At 44.3% G+C, this 23702-nt stretch overlaps 1 protein-coding gene across 3 annotated transcripts in view; it reads left to right on the top strand.

Annotated features, from left to right (window-relative positions):
* The window catches only part of TACC3 (transforming acidic coiled-coil containing protein 3), a 195617-nt gene that overhangs the window by 105581 nt on the left and 66334 nt on the right, over window positions 1–23702 (top strand). For all 3 annotated transcript variants that reach the window (XM_033951090.1, XM_033951080.1, XM_033951099.1), the window contains exon 10: window positions 15404–15512. In XM_033951090.1, the coding sequence (XP_033806981.1) occupies window positions 15404–15512 (109 nt within the window). The remainder of the gene's footprint in view (window positions 1–15403; window positions 15513–23702) is intronic.

Genomic DNA, 23702 nt, shown 5'->3' with positions numbered 1-23702 from the left:
GAGGTGGAGGGAGGGAGCTGGCTAAACGCTGCGATCGGGCGGGTGGGCGCTGGATCGCACGTGTTTCCGGCTCACACTAGGAAGGAGGGAGTGAAAGGGAAAAAGATTCTGGGCCAAGGGGATGAAGAGGGAAAGAAAGAAACCCACAGCAGGAAAGAAAGGGGAGGACAGGCAGGTGAGCCAGATGCTGGAAGCGGGGGGGGGGGGGGAGAAAGAGGGAGAGAAGCTAGATGGGGTTGAAAAGAAGAGGCGCACTGGTATGGAAGAGGAAGATAGGGGAAATCTGGACACAGTAAGGTAACAGAAAGAGGGGAATTTATGTGCATGGGGCATAGGGACAGAGACATAAAGGGGACATGCCATGAGGATGGTATATGGATACAGGGGGGGGGGGGGGCAATGCCAGATACATAGGGGAGATATTAGAAATGGGGAAAATAGAAACACAGAAGCAAGATGGTTTGTGGGGATGGGACATGGGCCGAGCTCGCAGGCTCCAGCGGTTTGCACAAATTACATTGTAACGTGCCACGAAAATAAGAGGGAGGTAGATAGATAGCCACGCGAGAGGAGCTGAAGGGTGGTAGAAAGGAACAGATGGTGAAGGAGGGAGCGAAGGGTGGTGGTAGAAAGGAATAGAACAGACATTGAAAGTGGGTAGAGAGGAACAGACCCTGAAGGGAAATGTGGAAGACAGAGTGAGAAGAATACAGATGCCAGACTATGGAAAAGCGGAGGGAAAAAGATGGGTGCTAGACCAATGGGGGGGGGGTGAAGGGAGAGGCACAGTAACAGCAAATGGAAGACGCAGAGAGAAGACACACAGTGGATGGAAGGAATTGAATGAGAAGATGTGGAAAGCAGAAACCAGACAACAAAGGTAGAAAAAAAATTATATTTATTTATTTTTTGCTTTAGGATAAAGTAGTATATTAGTTGTGTTGATAAAAATTTATAAACAAAGCCCTGCCAGCTGAACATCTTTCTCTAGTTCAGCAGCCAGAACTTTTGATTTATAAGAAAGGAATAAGCTAAATATTGCAGTACTAAGGCTTATATGGATGCTGTGGGGACGGTGACGGGGCGGTGAAGGGAATGGCGGTGAAGGTGGGCCGGGGATGGAGCAGTGACGGGGACAGATTTTTTTCCCCGTGTCATTCTCTAGTGGGAATCTCTCTTGTTTCAGGACTTTAGAGTGTAAAGCTTTTTTGGTGTCTCATCTGGACATAGCCACTACGACTTAACACCCATTTCCATCATGGAACCTTAACACAATTGTAAGGCCTCAGTCAGGCTCCAATCAAAGAGCTTAAGGAAGCATCCTTGATTGATCTTGCAGTCAAGACTGTGTTTTTTTGAGTGTGGCTATGTCAACAAGAAAAGTCTCAGAATTATAGGCATTTTCTTATTTATAGCTCTTTATTCATTTTCTTATGTTACAACAAGTGTTTTTAAATAAATTCATTATAAACTTGAATATACACACTTGATTAACTTACATATTAATATCAAATTTAACATTTCTTTAGAAAATCAATATATTATAAAGTTATAATATTTTATAAGAAATTTGAATTTATACAATTATTATTGAATATAATAATCTCCCATCCCTCCCTCCCACCCTCCCTATCAATGCAGAATGAGAAATCTTTATTCATTTTAATATGTTACATCAAGAGAAAATATAAAATTCATATTAATATTTCAGAAAATTAAATTTATATAATTCTTAGTTAATATAATAATATCCCATCCCCTCTCCCCTCTTCAGAACCTCAATACATGAATAAAGTTTTAATACAATCCCCCCCTTCCCTTCTTATCAAATTCTAAACATGGGAAAATTAATTATTCTTTACAATATTCAGTTAATGGTCTCCATATTTTTTGAAATTTATTTATATATCCCTTTTGTGTTGCTATGGTGAGTTCCATTTTGTATATATGACATACAGAATTCCACCAGAATGTATAATTTAATCTGTCATGTTTTTTCCAATTATATGTGATTTGTTGTATTGCTATTCCAGTTAAAATAAATAGAAGTTTGTTATTACTTGATGATATTTGACTTCTTGCTCTCAAAGTTGTTCCAAACAATATGGTATCATATGTCAGGGCTACCGGATTTTCTAACATCTTATTAATTTGGGGCCAAATTGATTTCCAGAATGTTAAAATGAATGGACAAAAGAATAAAAGATGGTCTAATGTCCCAATTTCAACATGACAGTGCCAGCATCTATTAGATTTAGAGCTATCTATTCTATGTAAACGTGTAGGGGTCCATAAAGCTCTATGTAAAAGAAAAAACCAAGTTTGTCTCATAGATGCTGACACCGTACATTTTAACCTCCAAGACCAAAGTCGTGGCCATTGAGATGCATTAATATGATGTTTTATCTCAATGCTCCAAATATCTCTAAGACCATTTTTTGGTTTTTTATTTATATATCCAGATATTAATTTATACCACTGTGCGGCTTCATGTCCTATTGAATTTATCTGGAAACACAAGAATTCCAAACTGTGATAATTAGTAAGATTTTTCCATTCAGGGAACCCTACCTGAATGGATTGCTTCAATTGCAACCATCTAAAATATTGTGTTTTATTAAGATCAAATTTATGTTGCAATTGTGAAAACTCCAGCAATTTACCATTTTTTATTATATCATCTAAAGTACGAATACCTGCTATCATCCAGTCTTTCCAGATTATTTTGAAACCGCCTATTATCCCAGGACAAGCAGGCAGGTATTCTCACTAGTGGGTGATGTCATCAGACAGAGCCCCGGTACGGACGTCTCACAAGCACGTGTTGCTTGTAGAAACTTAAAGTTTCTAGATGCCCGCACCGCGCATGCGCCGGTGCCTTCCTACCCGGAGATCCGGGCGTGTCTCCTCAGTTCTTTCTTTTCCGCGGAGCTGAGAAGTTCAACTTCATCATGCGCTAGCTGAATTCAGTTAAATTTGCCTTCCTTGTCCGCGTTTTTCGCTTTCTTTTAATTACAGTTAACAGTACTTTTCTTTTTCAGTAAAAAAAAAAAAAAAAAAAAGAAGATTATTTCCTCCGGCGGGTCGAACGGGCCGGCCACGTGGCTCAGGCCCACTGGCTTCGACCTCGCGGCGGAGATTTTCCGGCCTATGTCCCGGCCAATCACCGGGTTTAAAAAGTGCAGCAAGTGCCAACGCGCGATTTCACTCACGGACCCTCACTGGCGCTGTTTGCAGTGTTTGGGCCCTGACCACATCCCGAAATCGTGCAGGCCTTGCTCTACCCTTACGGCACGCTCATTCAAGCGGCGTTGCCTATTGTGGGAATCGATGTTCAAGATGGACGCAGCTAAGGATCCCTCAGCCTCCACTTCATCTGATACCTCTCCGGTTCGGGCGAAACCGGCATCGACCCCTCCTGCATCGAGTGTGGTGAAACCGGCATCGCTCGCCCCGACACCATCCACGAGCTCGACGTCGGTGCCTGCCCCGGTCTCCTCGGTTCAGGTACCTCTTCCTTCCACAGTGCCACCAATGGTCATCAAAGTGCCGAAAGCTACTAAGCAGAAGCACTCGGCCTCGAAGGAGCGCGATGTCCGTGCAGGAGGACCCCCTTTCGGTGCGGATCCCTCCTTATCGGCTTCGCTACGGTCCGTGCTGGAAGCTCAATTCGTTGAGCTCATGCAGACCATCGGACCCGGGCTCATCGCTGCCATACAGGGTGACCTCCCGGTACCGGTCCAAAGGGGCGGTCCGCCCCCTCCCCCTCCCCCACACCGTTCGACCTCGACAACCGATGAGGACGAACGGGGGAGGGCGGCGATGCCCACGCGGCAAGCCTCGCTTACCGACATGCCGCCATTAGAACCCATTACGCCTCCGCGCCAACATGGGACCAGACCTCCGATCGATACTCGAAGCCCTGGGCATAGTCAGGAAGAGTTCTGCCGTACTCCTTACCAGACTTGGGTAGCATCGCAAGAACCCGCATCGCAAACCCAGTTGCGATCCACCGCCTCCAGCCCTATCCACTTGGGGGCCTCGGGAGACCATGCGATGCACAGACGATCTCGATCCCCGTCCCGCCACCGAGACGGGCACCGATCGAGACACTCATCCTGGCACTCCTCACGCCATTCGGAGGTGTCACCGCAGAAAAAACTGCAACGTAGGGGATACTCCTCATCAGAGGTGTCCCCTCCGGGGGGCCCGGAGTACGAGGAGACATCGGTGCCCGATTCTCCTTGCCACTCCCCGATGTCCATGGACCTGGAGGCCTCCTCCTCCTCCAGCCCGTCCCACAGACCGACGCTGGCGGAGCAATTGTCCTTCTCATCATTCCTCCGACAAATGGCGGATGATCTGGATGTGACCCTTGACACGGGCTCCCGATACTCCAAAGAGTATCTGGACACCATGCATTTACCTAACCCTCCAACGGAGTCGCTTCGGCTCCCCTTGCATAAATTACTGGACCAGACCTTCATGCAGTGCTTCGAAACACCGTACTCCATACCGGCGATCCCCAGCAAACTCGATGCTCGATACCGCATCGTGCACCATAAAGGGTTCGAGGGCCCTCAACTCTCCCACCAATCCCTACTGGTCGAGTCCTCCCTTAAACGCTCTCATCCCTCCCAGGTCTACGCCTCTGTACCGCCGGGCCGAGAGGGGAGAACGATGGACAAATTTGGTAGAAAATTCTACCAAAACTCCATGATGGCGTCAAGGGTGCTAAACTACAATTTCTTTTTCTCTTCCTATCTGGAGTTCTTCTTGCCGGTACTCCGCAAGTTCACTCCGTTCATAGACAACCAAGCTCGATTCGAGTTCGAGGAAGTGGTAGCCTCCCTCTCCCAATTACGCCTCCAGCTGATGCAATCCTCCTTCGATGCATTCGAACTCTCGGCACGCGCCGCCGCAAGTGCGGTAGCTATGCGTCGCCTGGCATGGCTCCGTACAATCGATATGGATCCCAACCTACAGGACAGACTCGCCAACGTACCATGTGCTGGAGCTGACCTGTTCGATGAGTCTATCGAAACTGTTACCAAGAAGCTGTCGGATCATGAAAAATCTTTTCAATCCATCCTGCGGCCCAAACCCAAACCTCAACAGTCTCGACCTTCCAGGCCACCCCTGATTTACCAGCGGCGTTACATGCCCAGGCAATCGCCTGCTGCGAGACAGCCTGCGAAGAGACAACCTCCCCAGAAGTCTCAGCAAAAACCTCAGCCACCGGCTGTACCTAAGGCTCCCCAGCCCTTTTGACGCCCCTCCCGGGAGCATAACCTCGGCCTCTCCCATAGGGGGCCGCCTCCATCTTTTTTACCATCGATGGGAGGCCATAACCACGGACCTATGGGTCCTCACCATCATAAGAGAAGGATACTCTCTTCAATTCCACCGGGTCCACCCGGACCATCCTCCAAGAGAGTATCCTTCAAGCTCGACGCAGACCGCCCTTCTTCTTCAGGAAGTCCAAACCTTACTTCAGCTTCGGGCTGTCGAGCCGGTCCCGTCAGACCAATTGAACCGAGGGTTTTACTCCCGGTACTTCCTCGTCCCGAAGAAAACGGGCGACCTGCGACCCATTTTAGACCTTCGAGCCCTCAACAAGTTCCTGGTCAAAGAGAAGTTTCGCATGTTGACTTTGGCTTCTCTATACCCCCTCCTCGAGCAGAACGACTGGTTATGCTCCCTGGATCTCAAGGAGGCCTACACTCACATCCCCATTCACCCGGCCTCCCGAAAGTTCCTCAGATTTCGGGTGGGAAATCTGCACCTACAGTATCGAGTGCTACCATTCGGCCTATCTTCATCCCCCAGAGTCTTCACAAAGTGCCTGGTGGTAGTGGCCGCAGCACTCCGGGACAGGGGTCTACAGGTGTTCCCATACCTCGACGACTGGCTCATCAAGGCCCCGTCAGCCCCAGAGGTCACTTCGGCGGCCTTGGCTACAACCTACTTCCTCCAGAATTTGGGCTTCGAGATCAACTTCTCCAAGTCTCATCTACAACCCACCCAGTCCCTCCCCTTCATCGGAGCGGTCCTGGACACCACCCGACTCCGAGCATTCCTGCCTCTGCAACGCATGGAGTCTCTCCTTCATCTCTGCCAGTCGGTGTCTACTCGCCAAACCCTACCGGCGAGACAACTGATGGTGCTCCTGGGCCATATGGCCTCCACGGTACATGTGACACCCTTTGCCAGACTCCACCTCAGGATCCCCCAGTGGACCCTGGCATCACAGTGGAATCAGACGTCCGATCCACTATCCAAACACATCTTAGTCACACCTGCTCTTCGGCAGTCTCTACTTTGGTGGATGACCTCTTCGAATCTATCCAGAGGTTTGCTGATGCACTCTCCCCCCCATCAGAAAGTTCTCACAACCGATTCGTCGAATTATGCATGGGGGGCCCACCTGGAGGGTCTCCGCACCCAAGGATTCTGGACCAGTGCGGAAAGACTACACCAAATCAATCTACTGGAACTCAGAGCCATCTTCAATGCGCTCCAAGCTTTCCAACACCTACTCCACGACATGGTAATCCTCATTCGAACAGACAATCAGGCCGCCATGTATTATATCAACAAGCAAGGAGGCACGGGCTCGGCCCTCCTTTGCCAGGAAGCTCTACGAGTCTGGGACTGGGCGGTGCGCCACAACGCCCTACTCAGAGCTGTATACATCCAGGGGGAGAACAACGTCTTAGCAGACAAACTAAGCCGTCTGCTACAACCGCACGAATGGACTCTCCATTCCAACCCCCTTCACCAAATCTTCACGCAATGGGGGACGCCTCAGATAGACCTCTTTGCGGCTCCCCACAACTACAAACTGCCTCAGTTTTGCTCCAGGATCTACACTCCTCATCGCCTCGAGGCAGATGCTTTTCTACTGAACTGGGGGAAACGATTTCTATATGTGTTCCCACCATTCCCGCTGATCCAGAAGACTCTGGTCAAGCTGAAACTCGAACGGGCCACCATGATTCTAATAGCTCCTCGGTGGCCCAGACAACCTTGGTTCTCCCTCCTACTTTAACTCAGCAGCAGGGAACCAGTACCACTTCCAGTGTTTCCTTCACTACTTACTCAACATCAAGGATCACTACTTCATCCCAACCTGCAGTCTCTCCACCTGACAGCTTGGTTCCTCTCAACGTAACCCCTCACCAATTCTCACAAGAAGTGAGGGAGGTCTTGGAAGCTTCCAGGAAGCCCGCCACTCGACAATGCTACTCCCAGAAATGGACCAGATTCTCCTCATGGTGTGTTTCTAAGTCAAAGGAACCTCAGCGAGCTTCCTTATCCTCCGTGCTGGACTATCTCCTACACCTATCTCAATCTGGGCTCAAGTCCACATCCATACGAGTCCACCTGAGCGCTATTGCGGCGTTCCACCAGCCCCTACAAGGGAAACCCCTCTCGGCCCATCCGGTGGTCGCCAGATTTATGAAAGGACTCTTCCATGTTAACCCTCCTCTCAAACCACCCCCAGTAGTTTGGGACCTCAATGTAGTCCTTTCCCATCTCATGAAGCCCCCGTTTGAACCACTCAACAGGGCCCCTCTTAAGTATCTCACCTGGAAAGTGCTTTTCCTTGTAGCCCTTACGTCCGCTCGCAGAGTCAGCGAACTCCAGGCATTGATGGCGGATCCACCATTCACAGTATTCCATCATGACAAGGTGGTCCTCCGCACTCACCCGAAATTCCTGCCTAAGGTGGTCTCCGAATTTCATCTCAACCAATCCATTGTACTTCCAGTATTCTTCCCTAAGCCCCATTCTCACCACGGAGAATCGGCCCTTCACACTCTAGACTGTAAACGTGCCTTGGCTTCTACCTGGATCGCACCAAGCCACACAGAACCACTCCTCAACTTTTTGTCTCCTTCGACCCTAACAAGTTGGGAAGACCCGTATCAAAGCGCACCATCTCTAATTGGATGGCGGCATGTATCTCTTTCTGCTATGCCCAGGCTGGATTATCACTTCCTTGTAAGGTCACAGCCCATAAGGTCAGAGCAATGGCAGCCTCAGTAGCATTCCTCAGATCAACACCAATCGAGGAAATTTGTAAGGCTGCCACCTGGTCCTCGGTTCACACATTCACCTCACATTATTGTCTGGATACCCTCTCCAGACGGGATGGACAGTTTGGCCAAACAGTATTGAAAAATTTATTCTCTTAAGTCGCCAACTCCCCCTCCATCCCACTGAGGTTAGCTTGGAGGTCACCCACTAGTGAGAATACCTGCCTGCTTGTCCTGGGATAAAGCAATGTTACTTACCGTAACAGTTGTTATCCAGGGACAGCAGGCAGCTATTCTCACGTCCCACCCACCTCCCCTGGGTTGGCTTCTCAGGCTAGCTACCTGAACTGAGGAGACACGCCCGGATCTCCGGGTAGGAAGGCACCGGCGCATGCGCAGTGCAGGCATCTAGAAACTTTAAGTTTCTACAAGCAACACGTGCTTGTGAGACGTCCGTACCGGGGCTCTGTCTGATGACATCACCCACTAGTGAGAATAGCTGCCTGCTGTCCCTGGATAACAACTGTTACGGTAAGTAACATTGCTTTTTGATCTTGGGGTTTAGCCAAATCGTTTGAGTTGTTGATTTATTAATTGGGATAGGAGTTAGATTACTTATATAGCTTAAAGTTTTCCATGTATCCATAAGTATTTTATGTTCTTTGTATAGCCCTGGCATTTTAATACTAATTACATGACTAAGACGTAAAGGAAACATGAGTCTCCATTCTAGCCAGAACCAGTCTGGAATATTATCAGTGGGTTCTGGGAGGATCCAATACATACCTTGACGTAAAATATAGGCTTGATGATACCTATAAAAGTTGGGAAAATTTACCCCTCCCTCCGCAATTGATTTTTGCAATGACACTAAAGCAATTCTGGGGTTTTTCCCAAGCCAAATAAATTTTGTCAATATTCTATTTAACTTTGTATAAAAAGAATCTTGGAAGAAAACTGGTATCATACCCATTTGGTAACAAACTACAGGCAAGATCATCATTTTAACAGTTTGTACTCTTCCCCACCAAGATAAATGCAATGGATTCCAATGATCACACATCTCAGTCACTTTTTGTAATAAACATTTTTCATTAATTTTCATTGTGTCATCCAAATTTTTTGTAATCCAAATTCCAAGATATTTAATTGCTTCCTCTTTCCAAACAAAAGAGAATGTATCAAATAATCCTTTTGTACAATGTACATTTAATGGAAGTATTTCTGATTTGTTCCAATTTATCTTATATCCAGAAAATTTTCCAAATTTTTCAATTAGTTCAAGTAAATGTGGAATGGTAGATTCTGGATTCCTCAAATATAATAATAAATCATCAGCATAAGCTGATATTTTGTATTCTTTATCTGAATGAGGTATACCCTGTATCTCCTTCACTTGTTGGATTGCTATTATTAAGGGTTCTAAAACTATATCAAACAATAAAGGAGACAAGGGACAACCTTGTCTAACTCCTCTCTGTAGATTAATTTTTTCTGAAAACGTATTATTAATATATAATCTAGCAGAAGGGGAGCTATATAATGTTTGTATCATTTGTATGAATCCAGGACCTATATCAAACCATTCCATTGCTTGATACATAAAAGTCCATTCTACTCTATCAAAAGCCTTTTCTGCATCTAGAGAAATAGCAAAAGTAGGCTCGTTCATTTGTTTTGATAGGTATAACATATGGAATGCCAATCTGGTATTATGAGATGAATGTCTTTGAGCTACGAATCCTGTTTGATGCATACCTATAATATGTGGGAGAGCTTTAGCCAATCTTAAAGCTAATATTTTTGCTAATATTTTACCATCTACATTTATTAAAGATATTGGCCTATAGTTTGAAACCAAAGTGGGGTCTTTATTTGGCTTTGGCAAAACGATAGTTAATGATTCTGCTATAGTGCCATTTGTTGAACCTTTATTAATTTGGTATTGATAAAGACTTAGTAAATAGGGTAACAAAAATTTTTGAAATGTTTTATAGAATTCTATCGTATATCCATCACCACCTGGAGCGGATCCAACTCTAAGGGATTTTAAAGCTGTTTCTAATTCTTTTAGTGATATTGGTTCATCCATACTTCGTTTTATATGTTCAGGAATCTTTGGACCCTCTAACATTTGTAAAAATTCTAAACCTTCTTTTTTTTTATTTGAATAAGTCTTAGAAGAATAAAGGGATTTATAAAATTTTAAAAATTGTTTTAAAATAGAATCAATATTTGTAAATGTTACTCCATTTTCATCTTTTATTGCAATTAATTTTGTTTTCCTTTTTTTTGCTTTATGGTAATTTGCCAATATTCTTCCTGCCTTATTTGAGTTTCCATAATACATTGTCTGTTGAGAAAATAAATCTTTCCTGATCAATTTAGATGAAATCTCATTATATTTTATTTTAAGTTTCAATAATGCTTGTTGAATAGAATATTCCCATTTTTCTGTTAGTTTTGTTTCTAAATTTTTAATCTCATTTTCTAAATTTATAAATTCTTTTTTGATCTGTTGTTTAAGATAAGCCGAATATGAAATTATTTGACCTCTCATTGATGCTTTAAAAGCATCCCATAATATTTCTTTAGAGACTTCATTATTATCATTTAATTGAAAATAATCTTTCATTTTTATTTGAAGATTTTCAACAAAGGTTGTTTCAACAAGCAAGGTATTATCGAACTTCCAGAATGGTCTATTTATATATTGATCTATATTCTTAATTTTAATCCAGACCCCACCATGATCAGATAAAATGATTGGATCAATGGCAGCTTGTGATATCTGATGTGCCAAATTCTTTGAAGTAAAAATATAATCTATTCTAGAAAAAGAATTGTGAACATGAGAACAAAAAGAAAATTCTCGTCCATTAAAATGAAGTATTCGCCAAATATCCATCAAATCACAAGAATGTATCAAATTATCTAGACCCATAGATTTCATATATCTACTTGGGTTTTTATCCAACAGAGGATCCATAACAGCATTAAAATCCCCAGCTACTATTAAATTAGAAGTAGCCAGTGGTAATATCATTTGTTGAATAGACTTAAAAAATTCATTTTGGTTCGAATTAGGGGCGTAAATATTAATTAACGTCATGGTAGTATTTCCCATTTTCATTTCCACATTTACCCATCTTCCATTAGTATCCGATGCTCTTAATCTAAATGATGCATTACATTTTTTATTTACTAGAATAGCAACACCTGCTTTTTTTCCTATTGCTGGTGAGAAAAAACATTGTTTGACCCAGCCCCCTTCTAACTTTTTTGATTCAATGTCTGAGAGGTGGGTCTCTTGAATGAAGCATATATCAGCTTCTTGCCTCTTCAAAAATAGTAAAAGCTTTTTTCCTTTTTGTTATATGATTTAGACCATTAACATTCAATGAAAAAATCTTAATTTCCATTTAAAATGTTAAAGTACCTTTCTTTAAAGTATAGATGTTGATTAATAGTGTTTATTAATTTATCCCATTTTAATAAATTTTTTATATTATCCCTTTCCCTATCCTTACCCATTTTTATATTATATTTTATTAACCCTTTTCCTCCCTCCCTACCCCTTTTAAATACGAAAACTTGGATACGCATATAATGGTTAGGTGTAAATAACTCCCCAAGCTATTACTCAAATTAACTATATTTACTACAATTAATTGTCCCTTCTATTTATTTTAAGTATAAAATTTCAGGATCTATATTAGTATTATATAGGATTTGTAATGATATTATAATATTATTTATGTATTTTATAACACATATATATAATATAAATATATATATATATATATATCTTCACATATAAATACATATATGCATTCATACATTTCTGTTTAAACCATATGAGATTCTTGAATTGAATATAAAGAGAACCCATAAAAGATAATAACAATATTAACATTTACATATTTAAAGATAAAAATTGCATCAAAAATCTTCAGAAAAAATTAAAGATAATTCTTAATTTTATAAATTGCCATGACTATTCTTTTGCGATGGTCTACTTTCCATGTGTTTATTCCACGTCGCATTACCCTTATCACAGTTTCCATCTTGAATTGCTGTTCCAAGGAAGTTGCCCCGAATGAGGCCCACAGTGTCTGTATATTTTCCTCCACTGTGGAAAAGTTGCAGTTATTGAAATTCGGAGTGTGCTGGCGTCGCTGTAACTGTGGTATATAGAGGATCTCTGTTCTGTTGTTTTTGTGTTCACCGGCATTAAGCCTTGGAGAGAAATCGGGCTGATGGACGGCGGGACTCTGGAGTAGAGCCCTCCGATCTCGGGCTGGGTAGATGATGATCAAATCTTCGCCCTCTAAGTCTGGTGTGTAGGAGGCAGGCAGAGGCAGTGGAAATTCATTCATTAACCACTGTTTGTTAAAGTCAGACACCGGGGAAACGGAAGCGGACAGCGACGGCGGCAATAATACAACTTCCCTCCTGCCGGAGGGTCCGCCCGCCACACGAGAGATCATACCGCCTATCCGCTCCGTCCCAGCTCATCACCACACAGGAAATTCACGTCCCTTGATCTCTGCCTTTGCTGTCACCACTTTAAAATGTTAAAAATATCCCTTTAGTCGCCGTCAACCTCTGATCTCGATCATAGCAGGATCACTCTCAGTTGTCTACACAAAGTCCACCAATCCTCAAGTGTAGGCTCCACAATCTTCTTGTCCAATCTCTTTAAGTTTTTATTTATAAGTTTATATTCTTCATTTTGAATGGAGGAGTTTCTTTCTTTGCTAAGCAACGCCCCTTGCACCTTCCTAACCAATCAGCAGTTAGTGTATTCTAATGTCAATGAGATATAAAGCAGAGTTCTGCGTCAGAACCTCAAACGGAAGTCTTCCAGCCTCGTGACATCTCTTGTAAGTTTGTTTTATTACATATTGTAGAATGTTATTATGAAAATTAGTTTAGAATTATGACTTTAAGTTTACATCGAGTGAAGTGTTCTTTCCTTGTTACTTTACAAGAACCTTCTATGTAATTCAAAAATAATTCCATCCTCGTGGATTTTCGTCCGTTGTGTCAGAAGTTTTAAAATTTAAGTTTCAACTGTAAAATTTTTGTATGTCATTTAGTCCAAAGTCAAAAGTATATAAATTGTATAGAAATTAAAATTAAATATGATATGTTCACTTACTCTTAAGAAGACATAGGTTGTTCATTTTGCTCTATGAAATCTTGTAGTTTTTTGGGGTCTGAGAAATTTTGTGTTGTATTATTGATAGTTATTTTCATTATCGCCGGATATAAAAGACCATATCTAGCCCCCATTGATTTTAATTGTGGTCTCATGTCCAAGAATTGTTTTCTTTTCATTGCAGTTTCTTTTGCGAAGTCAGGGACGATATGTATTAATGCGTCTTGACATTTTAGATTTCTATTTTCTTTGGCTAGTTGGCAGATTTCTACTGCTTGTTGATGTCTGAGCAGTTTAAAAATTAAAGTTCTTGGACCCAATTGTGAATTTTTCCTTTGGGTTGGAATCCGGTGTGCTCTTTCAATTTCTAAAGCTGTTTTAAATTTCAAGGGGAGCACTTTAGGTAAAAAATTCTGTAAGAAGGTAATAGGGTCATTTCTTTCTACTCCTTCCGGCATCCCGATAATACGTAAATTATTTCTACGTTCACGATTTCGGCTGTCTTCAAGATCCCTTTTTATTTCTGTTACCTTTTTCCATAATGTTTTATTTTGTCTTATTTCAATATTTATTTGTTCTGAGTTTTCTTCCAGAATATTTATTCTGTTTTCTGTTATCTCTACTCTCTTGGTGAGTAATGCCGCATCTTCCATTGCCTTTTGCAATTTTTTATTGCTATCTAGAACAATTTCTTTTATTTGTCTTAATTCCTCCATAACGTCGGGGCTTTCATCAGATGGTAGCGGTATAGTCGAGGGAGGAGTAGAGGGTTCCGGTTTTGATCTTTTATTACTTCCTAATCCAGATCCTCCAGCCTTCGGTTCTCCTTTATTTTGTTTGTTAGATGCCATATTAAGTTGTTAAATCCTCTTTTTTCTTATTAAAGTTTGGCTATTTTTGTAGTTTTTCTATATTTTGGCTTGTTTACACGGAGCTAGTCGTTCACCCGACCATCTGAGTTCGCGTCCAAGCCACGCCCCCCCCAATTATAGGCATTTTCATTCAGAGATCCCTTCCTGAAGATCATGGAAACCAGATTTTATATGCACATGGTTCCGTCCTTTTGTTTTGGCCGTCTTTGTCAATCAGGAAGTAAGAATGCTGGTGTTCCAGTCCATAGGATCAAAGAAGGACTGGATGTGACGAGAGTTGTCCTACAATATTTTTTTTCCAATTCTTTATTCAATTTAAAAAACTTATAAGTGTAACAGCATTTATATAATTTCAAACTCCAATACAACAATATTTTTTGAAGTTAATAATGAGTTAAGACTGACCGTCTTTTTGTGCTCACCAGTCAGGCTTAATGTGAAAAACGAATCCAAGGCCACAATTTCCAGATGGATGTGCAGGGCCATTTTTGTCAGCATATATTGTCTGTGGAAAATAGTCATCAGTCTCCATGAAGGTGCATTTGACTAGAAACATTGCTGTTTTGTGGGTGGAAGTTTGAACTATTTCACCCAAGAGATTTGTAGGGCAGTGTCTTGGTCCACTCCTACATACGTCTTCCAAGTTTTACAGAGTGGATATGGCGGCAGGGGAAGACTTCACCTTTGGGTCCTCAGTGTTATGAGCCGGCGCAGTGAGGTCCTGCGCTAGATTTCTGGGACTGCTTTTGTACATTCCTACCATCCATAATGACACACCTATTGGTCTAGAAAAAGATTAGGTTCTTATCTTGCTAATATCTTTTCTAGTAGATAGGTGTGTCATTCTGGAGCTCCACCCTGTCAGTTATCTCCTGCACCTGCCAATTGTTTCAATCGGAAAGTTTGAGTCCAAACTGAAATTTTGGATGCCGGACCTTAAAGGTATGAAGAATAATCTTTTGCTATAACATTGGGGGAATGTTTGTGCTCTATAAATGTTTCTAATTGATATGATTATTTTGATCTTTCAATTGTTCAACTGTAGTGTTTAATGTTTTATATTTTCAGAGTAGAGCAGAGTTGTAATTTGGGAAATTTCCTCATTTGCATGTGTTTCTATATAGGGCTGTCACCTACTTTGGTACAAACTGAAGGCGGCAGCAGAGCCCTGTAGTGAAGGAGGTGTTAAAATGCTGGAATGGATTCTTTTTGTATGGCTCACAAGCATGGGGAGAATACCCTACTGTCCAGAATGACACACCTATCTAGTAGAAAAGATATTCACAATGTAAGAACCTAATTTCTTTTTCTGTTTTGTGTTGTAGTTCTGGAACATTGGAACTTGAAACTGAAAATGCTGTGCATGTAGTAGAGCCTCTTCAAAATGAAGAAAAACCAAAAGGATTAGATCTATTAGGCACTTTCACCATTGCAGTAAGCATCATACCAATTATTGTCCTTTACCACATCTATATAGCTCACACTTAGAACAATTGTTCTAACAAAATTGATAGTGTCAGTTTTAGATCCTAGATTTCCTAATTTATCAAGCCTTATTTGTCACCTTTATTTGATAAAATGCCTATCGGTACAATTACCTAAGCAATTTACAAAAGACAGGTTATCCCAGGACAAGCAGGCAGGTATTCTCACAAGTGGGTGATGTGATCCAATGGAGCCCCGATGCGGACGCCTCACAAGCAGACTTGCTTGAAGAAACTCGAAGTTTTGAGTTGCCTGCACCGCGCATGCCAGAGTGCCTTCCCGCCCAACATTGGGCGCGTCTCCTTATCCCAACTTCGGCTGCAGCTTCTTCAGTCCTCCTATGATGCTTTTGAGCTGTCTGCTCGAGCTACTGCTTGCTCGGTGGCCATGCGCCGTCTGGCATGGCTCCGTACCATCAACATGGATCCTAACCTGCAGGACCGGCTGGCTAATGTTCCTTGCGCTGGCAATGACCTCTTTGAGTCCATTGAGGCAGCCACCAAGAAGCTATCGGACCATGAGAAGTCTTTTGCATCCGTTCTCAGACTAAAACCGAAGTCTGCTCCTCCTCGACCTACACGCCCTCTAATTTCTCAGCGGCGTTTTTCACCTAAGCAGGCTCCTGCCATTCATCAGCCTGTCAAGAGGCAACATCCATAGAAACAGCAGAAGCTTCAACTACCTGCTGTTCTTAAGGCTCCTCAGCCTTTTTGACTGTCTGGTAAAGAGCATAACCTCAGTCGTTTTGCCATTCCCTGTTTTTACCCCTATCGGAGGTCGTCTCCATCATTTTTTCCACCGATGGACGACTTGTTACCACCGACCTCTGGGTCCTTTCCATCGTCGGGGAGGGATACTCTCTTCAGTTCCATCAAGTTTCTCCGGAACATCCTCCAAGAGAGTATCCTTCCAACTCTGCACAGACCGTCCTTCTTCTTCAGGAAGCTCAAGCTTTGCTTCAGCTCCGAGCTATCGAGCCAGTTCCTTTAGCTCAGCAGAAAAAGGGTTTTTACTTTTTCCGAAGAAGACGGGCGATCTGTGTCCTATTTTGGATCTCAGGGTGCTCAACAAATTTCTGGTCAGAGAAATATTTTGCATGTTGACCCTGGCTTCTCTGTATTCCCTCCTCGAGCATAACGACTGGTTATGCTCTCTGGATCTCAAGGAGGCCTACACTCACATTCCCATCCATTCGGCCTCCCATCAATACCTCAGATTTCGGGTGGGAAATCTTCATTATCAATACAGAGTGCTCCCTTTCGGCCTAGCCTCGTCACCCAGAGTCTTCACCAAGTGCCTGGTAGTGGTGGCTGCTGCGCTCAGGAACCATGGTCTTCAGGTGTTTCCCTACCTGGACGACTTGCTCATCAAGGATTCCACATCTCAAGGGGTCGTCCTAGCAACCCAGCGGACTATCTGGTTCCTGCAGAGTCTGGGATTCGAAATCAACTTTCCAAAATCCCATCTTCAGCCTTCTCAGACTCTTCCATTCATTGAAGCTGTTCTAGATACAGTCCAACTCAGAGCATTCCTTCCTCAACAACGTCTGGAGGCTCTTCTCCATCTTTGTCATTCAGTCTCCTCTCGTCCTTCCATCTCGGCGAGACACATGATGGTTCTTCTGGGTCACATGGCTTCCACAGTACACGTGACTCCTTTGCCAGACTTCACCTCCAAATTCCTCAGTGGACCCTGGCATCTCAATGGACGCAGGTTTCCGACACTCTGACTCGACACATCCAGGTCACTCCTGCTCTGACAGTCTCTTCGCTGGTGGATGCTCTCTTCCAATCTATCTAGAGGCTTACTTTTTCACACGCCCTCCCATCAGAAGGTTCTCACGACCGATTCTTCAACTTACACTTGGGGGGCTCTTCTAGATGGTCTCCGTACTCAAGGCTATTGGACCAGTACGGATCGTCAGTGTCACCTCAATCTCCTGGAACTCAAGGTGATTTTCAATGCTCTCAATGCGTTTCAGCATCTGCTTCATGACCGTGTAGTCCTCATTCGCACGGACAATCAAGTCGCAATGTATTATGTCAACAAACAGGGAGGAACTGGGTCTACCTCCCTTTGTCAAGAAGCTCTGAAAGTTTGGGATTGGGCAATTCGCCACAACACCTTCCTCAAAGCTGTCTACATTCAGGGGGCGGACAATGCCTTAGCGGTCAACTTGAGTCGTCTCATACAGCCTCACGAATGGACTCTCCATTCCACAGCCCTTCATCACATCTTCTCTCAGTGGGGAACGCCTCAGATAGATCTCTTTGCAGCCCCCCACAACTTCAAACTGCCTCAGTTCTGTTCCAGGATCTACACTCCTCATCGCCTCGAAGCAGATGCTTTTCTTCTGGACTGGACGAATCTCTTTCTAAATGCGTTTCCTCCATTCCCTCTCATTCAAAAGATGCTGGTCAAGCTGAAGTCCGACCATGCCACCATGATTCTGGTTGCTCCTCGGTGGCCCAGACAACCCTGGTACTCCCTTCTACTTCAACTCAGCAGCAGGGAGCCATACCTTTTACCAGTTTTTCCCTCTCTGCTTACACAGCATCAGGGATCTCTGCTTCATACCAACCTGCAGTCTCTACACCTGACAGCTTGGTTCCTCTCAACATAGCTCATCTGCAGTTTTCTCAATCTGTGAGGGACGTTTTGGAAGCTTCACGAAGCCTACTACTAGACAATGCTATCAGCAAACATGGACTAGATTTTCTGCTTGGTGTTTTTCTCATCATCAGGAGCCTCAACATTCCTCCTTATCTTCAGTTTTGGACTATCTGTTGCACCTTTCTCATTCTGGTCTCAAGTCTACATCGATCCGAGTCCATCTTAGTGCAATTGCTGCTTTCCATCAGCCTATTGAAGGGAAGCCTCTCTGCTCATCCTGTGGTTTCCAGATTCACAAAAGGACTTTTCAATGTCAAACCTCCTCTCAAACTGCCTCCTGTGGTTTGGGACCTCAATATTGTTCTTACTCAACTGATGAAACTTCAATTTGAGCCTATTGACAAGGCTCATCTGAAGTATCTCACTTGGAAAGTGGTGGTTCTCATTGGCCTCACTTCTGCTCAACGAGTCATTGAGCTTCAAGTGTTCCATCATGACAAGGTGGTTCTTCGCACTCATCCAAAATTCCTTCCTAAAGTGGTCTCAGAATTCCATCTCAACCAATCCATTGTTCTTCCTGTGTTTTTTCCAAAACCTCATTCTCATCCTGGAGAATCAGCTCTTCATACTTTGGACTGTAAACGTGCTTTGGCTTTCTATTTGGAACGCACCAAACCACACAGAACTGCTCCTCAACTTTTTGTCTCCTTTGATCCGAACAAGTTGGGACATCCTATTTCTAAGCACACCATCTCCAATTGGATGGCGGCTTGTATCTTTCTCTGCTATGCCAAGGCTGGATTACCTCTTCACAGTAAAGTCCCAGCCCTTAAGGTCAGAGCAATGGCAGCTTCTGTGGCTTTCCTCAGATCTACATCTATTGAGGAAATTTGAAAAGCTGCTACTTGGTCCTCGGTTCATACCTTCACTTCTCATTAGAAACATAGAAGATGACGGCAGAAAAGGGCTACAGCCCATCAAGTCTGCCCACTCTGCTTACCCACCCCCTGTCTATGCCCTAATGACCCAATTTCCTTATCTTGATCCTCGTAGGGATCCCACATGGGTATCCCATTTATTCTTAAAGTCTGGCTCGCTGTCTGCCTCGATCACCTGCGCTGGAAGCTTGTTCCAATGATCAACCACTCTCTCTGTGAAGAAATACTTTCCGTTGTCGCAATGAAATTTTCCGCCCCTGAGTTTGAGCGGGTGCCCTCTTGTGGCCGAGGGTCCCTTGAGAAAGAAAATATCATCTTACACTTCGACACGTCCCGTGAGGTACTTAAATGTTTCGATCATGTCTCCCCTCTCCCTACGTTCCTCGAGAGTGTAGAGCTGCAATTTGTTCAGTCTCTCTTCTTATAAGAGATCCTTGAGCCCCGAGATCATCCTGGTGGCCGTCCGCTGAACCGATTCAATTCTGCGCACATCTTTACTGTAATGTGGCCTTCAGAATGGCACACAGTACTCCAGATGAGGTCTCACCATGGCCCTGTACAACGGCATTATGACTTCAGGCTTTCGGCTGACGAAACTTCTATTGATACAACCCAATATCTGCCTTGCCTTAGATGAAGCCTTCTCCTCTTGATTGGCAGTTTTCATGTCTGCACTGATGATTACTCCTAAATCTCGTTCTGCTGAAGTCCTAGTTAAAGTTTCTCCGTTCAAGAAGTATGTCCTGCATGGATTTCCGCTTCCGAGGTGCATGACCTTACATTTCTTAGCATTGAAGCCTAGCTGCCAGGTTGAGGACCAACTTTCCAATGTAAGCAGGTCTTGTGCCATATAATTCTGTAAACTGCATTCACTTACTATATTACATAGTTTGGCATCATCGGCGAATAGTGTTATTTTACCTTGAAGCCCTTTAGTCAGATCCCCTATGGTCACCTCCGATGTATTAGAGAAGGTACCATTAACCACCACCCTCTGAACTGCCACTCAGCCAATCATTGACCCATGCAGTTAGTGTCTCTCCTAACCCCTTCGATTCCATCTTGCTTAGCAGCCTGCGGTGTGGGACACTGTCAAAAGCTTTACTGAAGTCCAGGTACACGACGTCCAAAGACTCTCCCAAGTCCAACTTTCTTGTTACCCAGTCAAAGAAGCTGATGAGATTGGATTGGCAGGACCTACCCTTGGTGAATCCATGCTGACTGGGATCCCGAAGATTCCCTTCATTCAAGATCGTGTCCAATTTGCTTTTAATTAGTGTTTCCATGAGTTTGCACACTATTGATGTGAGACTCACCGGTCTATAATTCACAGCCTCTGCCCTGCAACCCTTTTTATGCAGAGGAACAACATTAGCTAATTTCCAGGCCAAGGGAACTTTCCCCTTACTTAGAGAGAGATTGAATAGCTCAGCCAACGGTTTCGCGGGACATCGCTCAATTCTCTGAGCACTCTTGGGTGCAAATTGTCTGGTCCCATGGCTTTGTTCACCTTGAGTCTTGCCAGTTCACTGTAAACTTCACCTGGTGTGAACTCAAAATTCTGAAACGGGTCTTCTGTGCTTTATGTTGCCTTCAACCGTGGACCGTGTCCCGGTGCCTCACAGGTGAAGACTGAGCAGAAGTATTCATTCAGTAGTTCGGCTTTATCGGAATCTGCTTCCATGTAACTTCCGTCCGGTCTTCTAAGGTGTACTATCCCGCCTGTGTTCCTTTTTCTGTCACTAATATACCTGAAGAAGGATTTGTCCCCCTTTTTAATGCTTTTTGCCAGAATTTCTTCCACTCGAAGTTTTGCCTCCCTTACTGCCATTTTGACCGCTGTAGACCTGGTCCTATATTCTACCTTTGCCTCTCTTTTCTCCGTGTGCTTGTAGGAGAGAAACGCTTTTTTCTTCTCCTTAATGAGGTGCGGGATCTCCGCGGTGAACCATTGGGGTTTATTGTTTCTTTGTCGTTTATTTACTGATTTTATGAAGCGGCTAGTTGCTTCATGTATGGTTGATTTCAGTGTTAACCACTTAGCTTCTACATTATCGGTCTCTGTGGTCCTGCAGCATCCGATGGACGAAATCTCCCATGCATGCGAAGTCTGTGCCCCGGAAATTGAGTACCTTTGTTTTCGTGTTTGATCTAGGGAAGCCTTTCCTAAGGTTGAACCATACTATGTTGTGGTCGCTGGAGGCTAGCGTATCTCCTACTGAGACCTCTGAGACGCTTTCCCCGTTGGTGAGTACCAGGTCGAGGATCGCCTGGGCCCTAGTGGGCTCCGTTACCATTTGTTTGAGATGTGCTCCCTTTATGGAGGTTAAGAGCCTCCTGCTACCGTTGGTTGTCGCTGAAAATGAGTTCCAGTCTGCATCAGGCATATTGAAGTCCTCTAGCAGTACAGCTTCTCCTCGTAGAGTGATATTCTCTATGTCTTCAATTAATTCTGCGTCCATGTCTTCCAGTTGTCTTGGGGATCTATATACCACACCTAGATACAGGCATTTTTCTCTGCCTCTTGCCAGGTTTACACAGAGGGACTCCCCGGTGTACTTGACATCTGTGATCCTGGTGGTTTTGATGACCTCTTTAATGTATAGAGCTACCCCGCTCCTAACCTGCCCGCTCTGTCCTGACGAAGTAGATTGTAGCCCGGTATAGCCATATCCCACTCATGTGAGTCCGTGAACCAAGTTTCAGATATTGCCACCACATCTAGGTCGGCATTCCTTATTTCAGCCTCCAATTCTAGAATTTTGTTACCTAAACTGTGTGCATTGACATACATGGCCCTCCGTATCTTGTGTTTGCTAAGTCCCTGTGAGGCGTATCCTACCCGAGTCGGTGTGACTCCTAAAGAACTGTTTGCAATGTGGGTACTTACCTTGGACATAGAAGTGGAGTTTCGACTCACCTCATCAGGATAATTCCTTTCTGCACTAATATGTGAATGGGTACCCTCCCCCGACTTACCTAATTTAAAGCCCTGTGAAGCAGGCGGGCTAGTCGGTGTCCGAAGACATTCTTACCCCTACTGGTCAGATGGAGTCCGTCTGGTCCCTGAAGTCCTTGTAGCGCTTCCCCATGGTTTAGGAATCCGAAGTTCATATCCCGGCACCATCCCTGTAGCCACTCGTTCGTCCTCAGAATACGTTCATCTCTGGCTCTTCCCTTGCCTCTAACTGGGAGGATCGATGAGAAAACCACCTGCGCTCCTGTCCGCTTCAGCCTCTCACCCAGTGCTCCAAAGTCTCTGGTGATGGTCTCCGGTGTGTTCCTGGCAGTGTCGTTGGTTCCTATGTGGACAAGAAGCATAGGAAAGTGGTCTCGGGGCGTGAGTAGTCTATCCATTACTGTTTGGATACTTTCTCCAAATGGGATGGACAGTTATGGCCAAACAGTTGCAAAATTTATTCTCCTAAGTTGCCAACTCTCCCAACTCATCCCACTTTGGTTAGCTTGGAGGTCACCCACTTGTAAGAATACCTGCCTGCTTGTCCTGGAATAAAGCACAGTTACTTACCGTAACAGGTGTTATCCAGGGACAGCAGGCAACTATTCTCACATCCCACCCACCTCCCCTGGGTTGGCTTCTCTGCTAGCTATCTGAACTGAGGAGACGCGCCCGATATCGGGCAGGAAGGCACTCACGCATGCCCGGTGCGGTGACTCGAAACTTCCAGTTTTTTCAAGCAAGTCTGCTTGTGAGGCGTCCGCATCAGGGCTCCGTTGGATCACGTCACCCACTTGTGAGAATAGCTGCCTGCTGTCCCTGGATAACACCTGTTACGATAAGTAACCGTGCTTTACTTCTGTTTTCCCTAATTTACATGTTATCATCAAAATTATAATATTGGAGCGACACATAAGAGGCTCCTTTTGGGAAGGTAATGACAATAAATAAAACTAACCTCTGAAATGGACCAATATTATGCTTAGAAGGCAGTTTAGAATTATTCCTTGCGTTGAGCTGGAAAGTCAGACCAGACACAATGGCCATGAGAGCAGCTAGACACCTTCAAAACAGCTACAGTGGTACTTTGGTTTACGAGTGTACCGGTTTGCGAGTGTTTTGCAAGATGAGCAAAACATTCGCAAACTTGGTGCCTCGTAAACCAAGCTTGCCTCGCTGTACGAGTGCCCCCTCCCCCGCCGCCATCGGACACCCCCCCCACCGCCATCAGGCACCCCCCACCGCAACCTGAGATCCCCCAACCCACCCGAACCCTCTTACTTCCAGTGTAGCCTCTGCATCGGCACCGGCACCAGCATGTCCTGTGCCGGGCCTTGACAGAAAGGAAGGAGAAGGTTCCCACTGAAATTGGACCTCCTGCGGCCTGTCATGTCTGAAAAGCTGGGGACTTTCCTGACGCTAAGGCCGATGAACCGACCAACATGAAAAGGGAATCCCCAGCCGCTTTGGCAGTAAGGGAATCCTTTGCGAGATGCCATCAACTCGTGTTTGAGTCTTAGCGACTTAATGAATTACAGATCTAAAAAGAGATCAGTTTAGTCCTGAACATTAGGGTTATGCATCTGAACCCATAAGTTGCTTTCAAAATGCTGTCAATCATTTTTTTTT

The sequence above is a fragment of the Geotrypetes seraphini genome, chromosome 1, assembly GCF_902459505.1.
Source record: "Geotrypetes seraphini chromosome 1, aGeoSer1.1, whole genome shotgun sequence".
Lineage (NCBI taxonomy): Eukaryota > Metazoa > Chordata > Amphibia > Gymnophiona > Dermophiidae > Geotrypetes > Geotrypetes seraphini.
The sequence above is the reverse complement of the archived record's forward strand: the minus strand, read 5'-3'. Positions and strand labels throughout refer to the sequence as shown.